This window comes from Salvelinus sp. IW2-2015, linkage group LG3, assembly GCF_002910315.2.
Source record: "Salvelinus sp. IW2-2015 linkage group LG3, ASM291031v2, whole genome shotgun sequence".
Lineage (NCBI taxonomy): Eukaryota > Metazoa > Chordata > Actinopteri > Salmoniformes > Salmonidae > Salvelinus > Salvelinus sp. IW2-2015.
This window is the reverse complement of record NC_036840.1, coordinates 5,175,764-5,189,642: the sequence shown is the minus strand read 5'-3', so window position 1 is coordinate 5,189,642 and position 13,879 is coordinate 5,175,764. Positions and strand designations below refer to the sequence as shown.

Here is a 13,879-nt window from a genome sequence, read left to right as displayed (position 1 = left end):
CGGCAAGTGTCCTGTCCCCTTATCCCGCCATTGGATTCGTGATACGGGGGCTGGGAGGGGGGTTTAGGGAATGCGCGTTCCACGGGTCGTCGGAGGAAGAATGGGGGGTCTCCCTGGAGATGTTGCGTCCCTCGGGGAGTTCATCCTCCTGGTCCGTCTCCAAGGTGTCATCCAGCTCCGGCATAGCCCGGGAGTCCTCATCCTCCTCCGTTTGACCCAGCATGTTGTACGGATCAAAAGGGTCAACCACCCGGTTTCTCTTCTCCCGGTGCAAGAGGCGCTCCAGTGGCACGGTGTTCTTCTCCGACAGGAAGAGGGAGGTTTGCGGTAGATTCTGACCCACAGTGTACACTTGCTTTATCCCTTCCAAGTTGAGCAGAATACCAGTTCGGCAAGAGTAGTACACGTCGCGGTGGTTTTCCAATAGCTTGTGGTTAAAAAGACAGTCTTCCTTGTGGCAAACGGTCTGTAAACAGATACATTCATACATTTGCGTAAAAACGCAACTTAGAAACGTATATCCATTAACTTAATTGTTTAAGTGTTGCTTGAGTGCTAAACACAAGAACACTTCGACCAATGTAAAACAAAACAAAAAAAGATAAGATATAGGCTGTATGTTTGGATAAAAGTGTCTGAAATCCGTGCGTAAAAGCGCATTTTTTGGTTTGTGTCAGAAAGGGTTCAAATGAGGGAAAAGTGCCATTCAATTATCTCACGAGTCTTATTCTCAATGTGAAGAAAACATGTAATTCAGTTTAATGTATAATGAAAATGGGAATTTACTTACAGAGCTGAAAGGGTTTCCCAGGGAATCCATGCACAGGTAGCGGTTACTTTTGACTCCAAGCATCGCCACGCGCTCTCTTGTTTCCGCCTTCAATAAAATCACACCTGTTGACAAAATGTATTGTGTTAGACTATAGAAGCAGATTAAAGACAAAAACTTAAAACAAAATTTCATTCAAAACGAAAGGCCAAAAATGTAATAAGAACTTACTGTATGAGCTTCGAAGTGTAGTTTTGCGCACGTAGCCATTTAAACTGATCTCAAGGTAGAAGTTGTTCACGTCTGAAGACGTCTGCATGTGTACGTATCTTCTCGGATGCCCCCAGTTGGAACCCAGGAGAGGTGATGGGTTTGGAAGAGCGTCTACTAGTCGAAATCCCTGAAGAACAGCCAGTAAGAGCACAAGAACGGCGCTCCTCATCCCAGATGTCTTGGTTATTTCCATCTTTTACCCCCAAAACACAGAAAATGTATCCCAGAGATTTTGGATGTAGCTTTGAGTTCTGCAGCAAACTGCTTGCAAACTTCAGCTGATCTGATGGTCCAAAGTTTGAGGACGGTTCTATTTAAAGGGACCCAAGTGCCACTCCTGCTCACATCCTTTAGCCTACGCAGCATTCGCAGATGTGGGTCTTTCTCTCGGCGGAAGGAAGGGGGTGCATCTCCACCTGACTGTTTGTCTAAATGTATTGGTCACCAAATAACGTAGTAGTCTCCTTGAGCAATGTCTGTACAAAAGTTACGTCTTTTTTTCACGCAAAAAAACGTTCAGAATCATGATCCTTGGACTCACGGTACCCTTTGTCATCTCAGTGTGTGAAATATACCCCTCTGTCCAGTAAGCATATTTTAATTACACATATATGTTTCTAAGATATAGAAAAAAACAATGAGTCAAGGATTAGCCCTTTATTGAATCCAGTTGTATCCATTTTATAAGTCTATAGATAATCTATACAACCAATTTCCAAGGTTTTCTGTCCCTAATCGATACAACCTATTCCCAACAGCATTCTAATGTTTTGAAAACGTAATTTTATGATAGTAATGGAACATTATGGTACAATCTGTTTGAATTAAATGATAAGACAACATCTTAGACTTAGATAAATATTTGACCATTTAAAAACACAGATCTAATGTAGTGCTGTATTTCTATCTAACGTTTTCTATTTCATTATAAAAACATAAATCCATGCCTGAATATGACTAATTAAGCTCCAAATTAACATTACACTGTGTGTGTATGTGATGATGTGTGGGCCCCCTTAAATAAAGTATGGTTGTTGGTGCCGACTGTCCATCACAAACAATTCCACCATTACAGAGTTTGACCAGCAGAGGGAACCACATGTTAATTTATGTCGCAATATGGACAGCACAGGGGGTTCTAGTGTGGGACCAAATAAAAATAAAATGACCAGTCATAACTATCTTATTTCATATATGTATCCTATTGCCCTTTCAAATTCATTTTATTATTCTGTTTCTATGTTTTATGTACTTGGTCTTGGTCTTGTTAAGCACCTGACTAAATTAATTCCTGCTGGTGGGACAATAAAGTTGATCTAATCTAATCTTCAGACATGATGATTTCATGTTGGACACTTTTCCAAGCAAGAACTACTGCAGATTTGCCTTTGTTGGTGCTTCAACATAAGTGTCAACATTCTATAAGGGGGTTCAGGGGTCACATTTTGCAGAGCAGTGCCCCTGAACCTTAAAATAGTAGATCACCTTAAGTTTTGCAATAGGCTGTAGAGGGCACAGCGCACTGGTCAGTGTGCATTACACACTATATGTTTGGTAATTCACTCATCTTTGTGAGTGAGGTGCTAGGAGGAAATCAAGTTGATCTCATCCTAGGTGACGTGTACATGATTCTCTGTCACGTTTAACAAACCCATACAGCCCCGGGCTCAATAAGAAACCAAGAAAACAACAAATATAAAACAAACGTTTATTGGTATCTCAGGAATACAGTAGAATGCTGTGCACAGCACATACGTACAAAAATAAAAGGAAAAACATTTTCAATATATCTAGTATTCTTACGTACCTCGTCAGTTTTTCAGAAATAAATGATTGCAGAAGTCTACTATTTTACAATCGTCATAACAAATTAAAACTAAGGCAGAAGGTGAGGTATATGTTAACAGAGAGAAGGGGCATAGGTGGAAGCTCACTCCCCTTAGGGTACAAAACCAAGAGAAAGAAAGTTTTCCCGAAACACACAAGGGAAACACATGCAGACACACTCCCAATCAAGCATGATAACAGGATGCCTTCTCTGCTGAAGTTCATTGACACATTTCACAAATCATTTTCAAAAATAACTAGAATTTATTGTGGTCGTATGTTTTGGTCAAGTCTGATAGGGAACAGAATATGAACCTGTAATCTTTAGGCTTCCAGCTTTTAGTTGCCTCACTATCCCGTTACCATGCTCAGACATAGGAAAGACACCATTTTATAAGCTACTTTGAAGATAGCAAACTTTCACTTTTCACAAGCAGCACTACTTTCAATATTTTCAAGATCTCTGATAAGGTGCACCTTTGACATCTTGTTGACTTTGAGGGAGGTGTGCAAGACTCTAACACACACACACACACACACACACACACACACACACACACACACACACACACACACACACACACACACACACACACACACACACACACACACACACACACACACACACACACACACACACACACACACACACACACACACACATTCACACCCTGGTATGTTGACATGAGGATTAAGCTGGTCAATGAAACTCACATTGAACTTATTAAAAAGATATTTGACTCACTTTTATCAGAACAATGTATCTGATTATTTTTTTCATTTTTACATTTACCAATGTCAATAACTATCCCAGAATGTTTTCATGTAATACCACATGCAGTCACAGCGGCAATACGTCTTAAGTCTGATCTCTGAGGCCACTCTTTAACCAATAGACAAACAATAGGATTTACTTCCAGTACATAGATTCTCATTACAACAAGTTAGGAAAAGGAGATTTGATCCAGGCCACTATACCATGTGACAGATTCATTGTATGCCCATAATAATCCATCCTAAAAATAAAAAAATCCTGTTGCACACCACTAGTAAGTGTACAGGTAGGTAGGTGCTGCCCTTTAGAGAAAGCTTCCATCCATCCTGAAAATAACCTCAACGGACTCTTGTAAACTGTGTAAATCGTTTAACTCTGCAATATGAAACTCCCCTGCAATACTCCAATGTGCCMCTAAAATCTTTAAATAACCGTTCCAAGACCTCTCTGTTAAGATTGCGAAAGTGTAAGGGAAGGGTTGTTTTAGATAGGATTGGAAGCTCTTGTCCACAGTCTTTTGACATCAGAGCCTTATTTCTCAGGCAGAGCTAGGTGATTCCTGAAGAGCAGATGGTTGGTTGACGTCATAGTGGCCCACAAGGCCTGCTGTAGAGACACAGAGAACTGGGAGGATAGAGACTTGCAGTGACTTTGCTATTTGTCTCAAGTACTGCATCAAGTCTGCAGAGGTCCCCTCCCCGGAAGTATTCGGATGTAGACTACGCACAAGTGTGTGAGGGAAGGGGTGTGAGAGGAACAAAAATGAAATCTGCATTCACATCAATGCAGGGCAGAGACGCATCAAACCAAGTGTTTGAACTTCGGCAAGAGAAATTAAAGACATAACTCAAACAACTGTAGATCTCAAGACACATGCATTCTCAGCCAGGCAATCAGATATGAAAAGTGACAATGGCAGTTTAAAAAAAAAAAAGCTACAGTCTATGAATCGAAAAACAAAACGCTGCCTAGCCACTAGTTTTTATAGTTTTAACCTATTTTTAACCCACAGTGTTTGTTTACAATTACATTGTTCACAAACAGTGGAATAAACCAAGCTTATATTTTGGGTTCTGATGGGGTAAGACTGTTTAACTAAGGTCATGAGGCATTTCTAAGCTATATTCTTTAAGAATAAATGGCTATAAAGGCTCATTACATTACATTTAAWGTCCAAAAATGGATGCACCAATCACAGACTGTAGCTTTAAAGCCACGCATATACGAGCAATTAAGGACAAGATGGAAGTCTTGGAGGCCACTGATGGTCTTTCTATGGAGATCATTCAAACAGTGCATAAGGAATTCCATAAATAAATAATCAACCCAGCACAGCCCTGTATGTCCCTTTAAAACCAATCAACTAGCTTTACATCAAATTCATTGCAAATKAATCAAATAGAGAGATAACACTATCAAATAGAGACAAACATGGATTTGATGGGAGTGGGGGGGAAATGGGGGGTGACTCAAATAGCAGACCCCCCTGGACACAGAGTCAGGGTCAACACTGGTCCATGACTCTGACCGTGAACTAAAAAAGGACTAAAGCAGGAGAGGAAGCTCCTGGGTTACTGCTGGAATCCCAAGGTCCCTCCAGCCCCATGGGTTTTCACAGGGGTCTCTGACGACCGGGGTGGTACTGGTTAAAGGGGAGTATGTGGGGAGCAGCCAGTCCTCCTGGATGAGACACATTCTTGCAGGGGATTCAACAAACAGAGACAGCAGGCCACATCCCATAAGTCTTTCCTAGGTTAAAATAGTCCTGCTCCTCCTCGGCTCCACCAAAGAGAACATTCCCAGAGGGTGACTTGGGGTGGGCAGAGTGAGAAGCCTCCGTTTTCAAGTAACCAGCAGCAGAGGAAAGAACACTATCAACTATGAGGCACTGCACTGTCCTTCAGTCCAGTGCTACACATTGACTCTAGGAACTGAGCCTCCCGTAATTACATTTAAAACCATCAAACTACCGCTTCCAACAACTTTCTGCCACTGCAGTGCTGCTGCAGAGCACACTGATCTGGGAGGGGTCTATGGGATTTCACCAAACACACTTTAACAAACAACTCAAATAAATAATCATGTATGGGAACGATTCTCACCAACAAAAAAGACATCAGGCACCATCATGGACGGTCACTGTGCAACCTGAACTACGCAACTTGTTCCTGGTTCTTTTTTCTGTTTCACATTTGTCAATATTTACATCATTTTTCATTGGCTTAATAGACATCTTTATGTATGGCGATGCACAAAAGCTTGCAATTTTACATTTCACACACTCACCCAAAGCCTAACGCTAAAGCTTTTGGGTGTCAGCAGTGTCCCAGTTTGTGAGCAGATACATGTATTATTGTGCGTTCTTATGCTAGTCCCTTTTTCAGTTCATTTCAAGCCATGATGCAAATGAGCTCTGAGACAAAGGAGGTTTGAATCCAGTCTGTAACACATAACTGCCCCACCATGTTTAAATGACCTTGTGGAGAGACTAGAGTCTCACATGGCGGTTAAACTTCTACTGTGGGTGGGCAACTGAGTTTCTCTACCTCCCCACACTCATGGAAGTTCTCCTCTAGTCTTCTCTCTGTGTACCCGAGTGTATATTACTTAATCGATCTAATAACAGAAAAAGAAAATAAACCAGAGATAGACCTGCCCCCCTGAGGCCCTCCTCGGAGTGTCAGCCCTATTTCTGACTACAGTGGGTGTCTCTTACATGCAAGTTTAAGGGGGCCACAAGTGGGAACACCAAGGCACCTTCACATCGTGCAGCAAGGGAAGTGCATTTAAGTAGTCTCGTTCTCAAACCCCCATTTTGCTAAAAAATAGCAATCTTGAACACAGGGGGGTGAACCAGCAAGTGCTCAAAGGTCTCAGAGAAAGGATAAACTAAACAGGTATTACTTTGAGCATACAGTAATTCCATGCATCTCTTTATCCAGTCAAGTGGTTCTTTGAGGTAATAAAAAGTATCCATTTCACTCCTAAAAGCTAAGGATATTAGTCATCCACCCCAAAGACAGGGTGAAGCTGCCCCAGTATCTGTGAGTTAGAGAACGCCCAGGAAGCTCCGATTCAAGCTCCCATTAGACAGATATGCAAGCGTTATAATGTCAAAATCCGTTTGTTATGGAGTTTGGCTGAGCAACTATCTTGATTTACTCCCGTTACGACCGGTATGTACTTCCAGAAAAGGTGTAAATACACTCCTCAATCGATAATGATAAGTGATAAGCAGCAAATAATGGCATATACATAAGTTCTAATACAAAGGCAGCTATCCAAATATACATATATAAAGATAATAAATACTTGTGTAGTTTTTGCAGTTCTTTTGTAATGGTATATATTTATATTGTATAATTCTATATTACCTGGGAGAACATCCACATGTGCAAATTAGTGAGTTATTGCCAGCTTTGATCATACTAATCGGGGGAGGAAGTGTGTGACAGTCATGGCGGTGGTGGCCTTGTTGCCTCTCTTTGCGCGGCCATGTTTGCTGAGGGCGATGTAGGAGCCCTTGTAAACCGAAGACTCATAGGCATTGTAGTTGTTTGGCAGCAAGGTCTCCTTGAACTTGCTCTCATCCCGGAAGAATTTCTAAAAATGGCAAATGGAGAGACAAGGTCAACAAAAAGCTTTTAGCATAAGAACATTTGGAAAAAAATACCTGGAATTTTAGCCTGTTAAGGTGGGATGGAGTTTTTGGCCCACAGCATGACATCATAATTTGATCTGGTTATTCTGACCAATGACTGGTCATGTTTTATTTGCATATGTATCCTCCTACTGTGAAGGGGTAAGGCTCTATAGTCTAGACGATTCTATCCACCAATCGGGGTTGTGTATGTAAATATATTTACATTTCTATCAACCCGCATACATGATCAGACATAATTTCAATGGCAAAAGGAGGTGCAGTGAAATAAATTATAAAAAATATATTTGGAGTTATTTTCCATGAAATAGACATACAGTGATGATTAAAAATGTTAATTAAAAAGACTGCATGCTGGCTTTAAATGACAACTTCAAACTTCTAAAACCACATGCTCTAAATTTCTGTTGTAATGCAGTCATTCATATTCAATCATTTCCAAGTTCTATAGTAATAATTTTTTAGATAATTTTTCATGATTCAAGTATTGGGTTTTCTGCCGATCTAACATAAACATACAGACAATAAACTATTTCAAGAGTAATCCAAATACAGAGGAAACAGAGGACTGGACTAAACGTGGTTAAAAAGAGTTCTGACACTCCTTGTTCATCAACGTCATGATGAATCATTGCCTGCTGATTTACAGGGTCTTGTCAAGCTAAACACATTAAATACATTTCAGCAAGTTGTAGATCTCCTCCACGGCAATAGATTTGGATGTTTACTGCAGCTAAACACTACTCTGTTCAGTCCCAGTTTATAAACCCAGAGACCCAACATCGCGAGACTTCCGGAAACCCTTGAGAAGTCAATGAGAGAAGTGAAAAACTCTTCCTTAGTTGTTCATTTTCTCGAAATCTAAAAGCACAACCTAGATTGACACTTACATGTTTTAATTTTCGTCAAAAACAACTTTATATCAAAGGAGGGCCTTTGATTGGTGGCCTGCTCATGCGCAGTTCGGCACCAAACGACCATTAGTACCGATTACGTGTTTCTGCGCATGAGTTTGGCTAGCCAACGTTGCCATGACATCACCTACAAGCGAGATAGGGGATTTCTATTGGAGATGCAGTTTCTACATACGGTACAACTTAAAATAATAGCCAGAGCGGTTTATTTGCTTCAGTCACCAAACACAACTGGCGCTTACATTATAACACTTGCAGATCTGTCTAATAGGAGTTTGAATTGGAGGCTTCCATTTGAGCAAGGCATCTATTGCTCAATAACATGTTGAAAAGACTACCACACTTTATTGTGACCAGTATGACCAGTATAAACATTATATTAACACATCCACTGCAGATCAGACTTGCAATGACTAGGCTGCCTATCACACACCGCAAGTTCAGCTTCAGCATCATTCTCTCACTCTTTGTATCCACTGTAACTGAGGCGACCATGTCAAACCACACTGCAGTCTCATCCATGGCAATAATGTTGCTCTCCTGTATCTTCTATTGCGCAATCCTTACCATATGCACTGAAGTTCACTTGTAAACAATGCATTTAGACCCATCGTTTATTTGAATCATGCGTTTATTTGCTGAAATGTGTGACGATGCCCGGCTATTAAAAGGAACAGGCGGCTATTTGAGACTGCATTTTATTGAAGTTTTATTGTATCTTCATACTAAACCATCTTTGACTGCAAGCCAAAAGCAGGGTGCAGTTTTATATGCTAAAATGTCAGAGCCAAATGTTTGCCAATTCAGACCAATTTACAGCAGTAGGCCAACACTAGACTGACTCTTTGGTGCAATATTTTCATTCAACATTGGGCCATAAAATCAATCTTAATATAATCAATGCTAAAGCACCTTCTCTTTAGATTAGTAGTCCTACCTTGAACGTTGATTGATTCCTTCAATAAATAGCTTCAGACATTCAACTCTCAGAAAAGCAATCAGATGATTGATAGACTATTAGGCTATTGTTAACTAACGAGTTCATTAGGCATCGTTTATATCGTCTTATTCAACAGATCATATTTCAATAAGAATTACATTTTTGTTATCCTTCACAAAAACCCTTTCCATTATGCTACACAAGCTACAGAAAGACCATACTGAAACAAGTTATAACCTGGGAAATTGGAAATTATGAATAATTTACAATGGAATCATTCTGTGCCTCACGAACGCTCCCGTCAGTGAGGTGATATTTGATTCACAGAGAACAAAATAATGCAAAGGGTCTACTTAACAAAACGAATTCTTTAAAATATATAATTTGTAATAACATATTAACAAAGAAGTTAGCTAATCTCAAACACATTGCGTTTTTCTCCATCTCTCTTAGAAACAGCATGCCCAGCAATAGAGGGAAATACAATTGCGCACACCTACCGTTCCATACAACCTTCCTCTGCTGTTCATTGCGACAAACAGCTCACTTTTCACCCCATACATACTTAGCACTCCTATCTCCACCGTGGAGATCTCTATTAGACCTAGTCAAACAAAGCATGGTGTTATACAGAGGAACCTTGTCAAATTGACAGTGTATCAATGCGTTTGATTATGGRGGAACAAAGACGTGCATAATRCAGYGGTGGGTGTAACCTTGTAGGTGGCTACTCTGCAYGCAWCGTCTTTGTTCTGTATMATTTGGGGAGCAATGCTGTTCATYTCCTRTTGCCCAAATRAATATCTATCATAACTGCACTTTCTGACGTGCATGGCAATCCTTTTCTGGGCCACAGAAGGAGCCAGTGTAAAAATAAGTTGGCGTCTATATTGGTCCAAGCATTCATGTCATGTTTTGGCCTGGGAAGATATTTAGCACTGACTGATACAAGGTTTTTTAATAGATTTGTCTTTGCTTTGAGAGACATTCAATGTTGYCGACCYCAATGATTAAATAWCATGCAAGACCGACAAGGAGCTCTCAAGTCGCCTTTACTTGGGACCGCTCATATTATATGTTCTCTATTGAATTACATTTCAGGATGCGACTCACTGTACTGGTTCTCATTATGTACACCGTTTATCCTGCCGTCTGGGAGGATCTGCAGGTGAAATCCAATGCCCACGTTGCAGTAAAGTCGCCGCACTCTCTTGATGCCCATCAAATAGTCACTCTCCCAATTCATGTCCGATTTCGCCCCAGAGATTCCCAGAACGGAGCGGGAAAAGAGGGTCTCCCACCTTTGCTCCAATAAAGTTGCATTAGTCCTGCTTGGAATCGGATATGATGACACAATCCCCAATAGAGACCCCAAGAGAACAATTGCAGTCAACGTCGAGTGCGTGCTGGCCTCGTTGCACATACCGATGAAGAACCTTTGCGCAATGGCCATCCAGTTTACCTTCGGGGCACGTGGTCAAAGTTACTGGCCCTAAAAATACCTGTCTTCTTGTTTTTCTTCCTTCGGCATGGTGGTAAAGGCTTATTTTTGGAAGGCAGATCAGGTCTTCTGGCATGAAATGACAGCCTGAAAGAGGAGTAGAAAAGGGAGAGAGCGTGACAGAGCTTGAGGTGGTGGTGATGATCATCTTTTGCAGCTCCACGCCTCTCTCGATAGGCAACGCTGGCTGTGGAGAMTACCACTCACCAAAAACCCATGTCACCTTGCCAGGCACTCGTATCCTTATATGACATCACTCTGACTTCATTGCTGCCCGTCAAAGTGAGGGAGGGGAGAGAAAGAGAGGAAGAAGTTGCAACCCAGCAAGTGTATGCAGCAAGCGCTGAGCTGCAAGTCTGATGAGAGTATGTGCAGCCGCTGTCACTTCACATGTGAGTTGGGGCAGGGGGAGAGGATTTTCATTGGGTAGAGCTGAGCAATCATGGGATGCGATGGGTACTTTGACGGAGCCCAAATTGGGACGCTGGTCATATGTCTGACAGGCTGCTTCCTTATTTAGAATGAAGGTGTAAAAACAGTCCAGTAGTCMCCGGAGAGCAATGGCAATCCTGTCCGCCACTTCCTTCGCTGTTTGTTCAGGAAGTTTTACACCGCAACACATTTCGGAATTCCTGGAAAGATTTCTGTTTATTATAGAGAGAATGCACTTGCCACCGATTAAAAAAAGAAAACCAATATTAACATGTCACAGGAATGTGAGTGATCTTTCCGTCTACGGGTTCCTTTACCCCCCAACCTTCAGGAAAACACGGTGTTATTGTCAGCCTTGAACAGACTACATAACGCATACGCCGCGGGGAATGCCTATACGTCAGAGAGTACCATGCTACGTGGTTCCCCAGGTGCTTAGGGTGCCAAGGAGCACAAGTCAAGTCATACCTTGGCAACCACTAAGAGGGGCGCTGTTGCTGATACACAAACAACAGTTATATGAAATCATTGCTTTGGTAAAATTCTCAATTTGAAAAGACAAAGCATTTTGTTTGCTACATCACATTTTTTATATGTATACATTTCTTAAAATCAGAATGTAGACCAGTTTCCATGATAAATAAAATTTCAGCCTATAACATTGTATTAACATGTTATTACATAGCAAAGATTGCATTGCAATTGTATATAGGACTATAGGAATGGAGTTGCAGCCTGATTTTTGTTCTTCCAGAAGTGGATATGGACTGTTCTTCCATTTGTGTAATAACATAAAACACTCCATTACTATAGGTCAGGGCGTGACAGTACCCCCTCCAAAGGTGCGGACTCCGGCCGCAAACCTGAACCTATAGGGGAGGGTCCGGGTGGGCATCTCATCTCGGTGGAGGCTCCGGTGCGGGACGCAGACCCCGCTCCGCTTGAGGCTCCCCCCACTTCGGTGGCGCCTCTAGTGCGGGGATCGTCGCCGGGGACTCCGGACCGTAGATCGTTGTCGCGGACTCTGGACCGTAGATAGTCGTCGCGGACTCCGGACCGTAGATCACTGCTGGAGGAACCGAACCACCGATCGCCGCCGGAGGCTCCGGTCTGGGAACCCTCGCTGGAGGCTCCTGACTGGGGACCGTCGCTGGAGGCTCCGGACTGGGGACCGTCGCTGGAGGCTCCGGACTGGGGACCGTCGCTGGAGGCTCCGGACTGGGGACCGTCGCTGGAGGCTCCGGACTGCGGACCGTCGCTGGAGGCTCCGGACTGGGGACCGTCGCTGGAGGCTCCGGACTGGGGACCGTCCGCTGGATCTCCGACTGGGACCGTCTGCTGGCAGGCTCCGGAAATTGGGGAACCGTTCTGGAGGCTCCGGACTGGGGACCGTCGCTGCAGGCTCCGGACTGCGGACCGTCGCTGGAGGCTCCGGACTGCGGACCGTCGCTGGAGGCTCCGGATTGCGGCCCCTTGCTGGAGACTCCGGACCTTGGATCATTACTGGAGGCTTCGTGCCATGGATCATCACTGGACTGGGATCTGTCACCGGAAGCTTGGTGCGTGGGGCCGGCACTGGTGGTACCGGGCTGGTGACACGCACCTCAGGACGAGCACGAGGAGCAGGCACAGGACGTACTGGACTGGGGAGGCGCACTGGAGGCCTGATGTGTGGGGCCGGTAGAGGTGGCACCGGGCTGGTGACACGCACCTCAGGGCGAGTGCGGGGAGGTAGCACAGGACGTACTGGGCTGTGGAGGCGTACATCAGGGCAAGTGCGTGGAGCAGGCACAGGACGTACAGGACTGGGGACACGTACTTCAGGGCGAATACGAGGAGGAGACACAGGACATACCAGACTGGGGAGGCGCACTGGAGGCCTGAGGCGTGGGGCCRGCACAAATTGCACCGGACTGGTGACACGCTCCTCCAAACCCCTACGTTGCCGCATACTCCTCGCCAACTCCATTCTCCGGTATCCCTCCTCGCACTGTTCTATTGAATCGCAGGGAGGCTCTGGCACGCTCCCTGGGTCGACCGACCACCTCTCTACCTCCTCCCAGGTTGTCTCTGGTTCACACCTCGGCACCGCCGACCACCCCGTGTGCCTCCCCCCCCAAAAAATTTGGGCTGTCTTTGTGGCCGCGAACCCCGGCGGCGTCGCTGTTGCTCCTTTGCTGCCTCCTCTTGCTTCCATGGCAGGCTTCTGTCTCCTGCCATGATTTTGTCCCATGTCCATGATGTCCTCCACTCACTTTTCTCCCAGGCCCAGGATCCCTGCTCTTCCTGGCCACGCTGCTTGGTCCTTTGGTGGTGGGATATTCTGTTACGTCCGTCGTTAGAATGAGGAGACCAAGGCGCAGCGTGGTAAACGTACATCGTACTTTATTAGATGAACACCAAAAATAAATATATATATAAACAAACGTAAAGTTCTGCAGGGCTAGACAGCAACTAGGCAAAAACAAGATCCCACAAACACAGGTGGAAAACAGGCTACCTAAGTATGATCCCCAATCAGAGACAACGATAGACAGCTGCCTCTGATTGGGAACCATACCCGGCCAACAAAGAAATAGAACACATAGATATGCCCACCCAAGTCACACCCTGACCTAACCAGATAGAGAATAAAAAAGGCTCTCTAAGGTCAGGGTGTGACAACAGTAGAATAGGCAAGCATGGCAGAGAGTTTATTCAGCAGGCCCTCAGTCTGCACAGAGGCCAACAAGCAGTTACAAAGGCCAAAAAACCATTACAGAGGCCAACAAACCATTACAGAGGCCA

General features: G+C 43.8%; 2 protein-coding genes across 2 annotated transcripts; both read right to left on the bottom strand.

Annotated features, from left to right (window-relative positions):
• On the bottom strand, nucleotides 1-1,235 carry LOC111949412 (fibroblast growth factor 23-like). The gene is made up of 3 exons (XM_023966550.1): nucleotides 1,001-1,235; nucleotides 791-894; nucleotides 1-466 (listed from the first exon to the last, which is right to left on the bottom strand). Exons 1-3 carry the CDS (start codon nucleotides 1,233-1,235, stop codon nucleotides 20-22), a joined length of 786 nt encoding a protein of 261 aa, XP_023822318.1. The 3' UTR covers nucleotides 1-19.
• Nucleotides 1,236-2,736: 1,501 nt separating this feature from the next.
• Nucleotides 2,737-11,038, bottom strand: LOC111949387 (fibroblast growth factor 4B). The gene is made up of 3 exons (XM_023966504.2): nucleotides 10,273-11,038; nucleotides 9,660-9,763; nucleotides 2,737-7,247 (listed from the first exon to the last, which is right to left on the bottom strand). The coding sequence occupies exons 1-3, from the start codon at nucleotides 10,610-10,612 to the stop codon at nucleotides 7,068-7,070; spliced, it is 624 nt and encodes a 207-aa protein (XP_023822272.1). The 5' UTR covers nucleotides 10,613-11,038; the 3' UTR covers nucleotides 2,737-7,067.
• Between the last annotated feature and the right edge of the window lie 2,841 nt (nucleotides 11,039-13,879).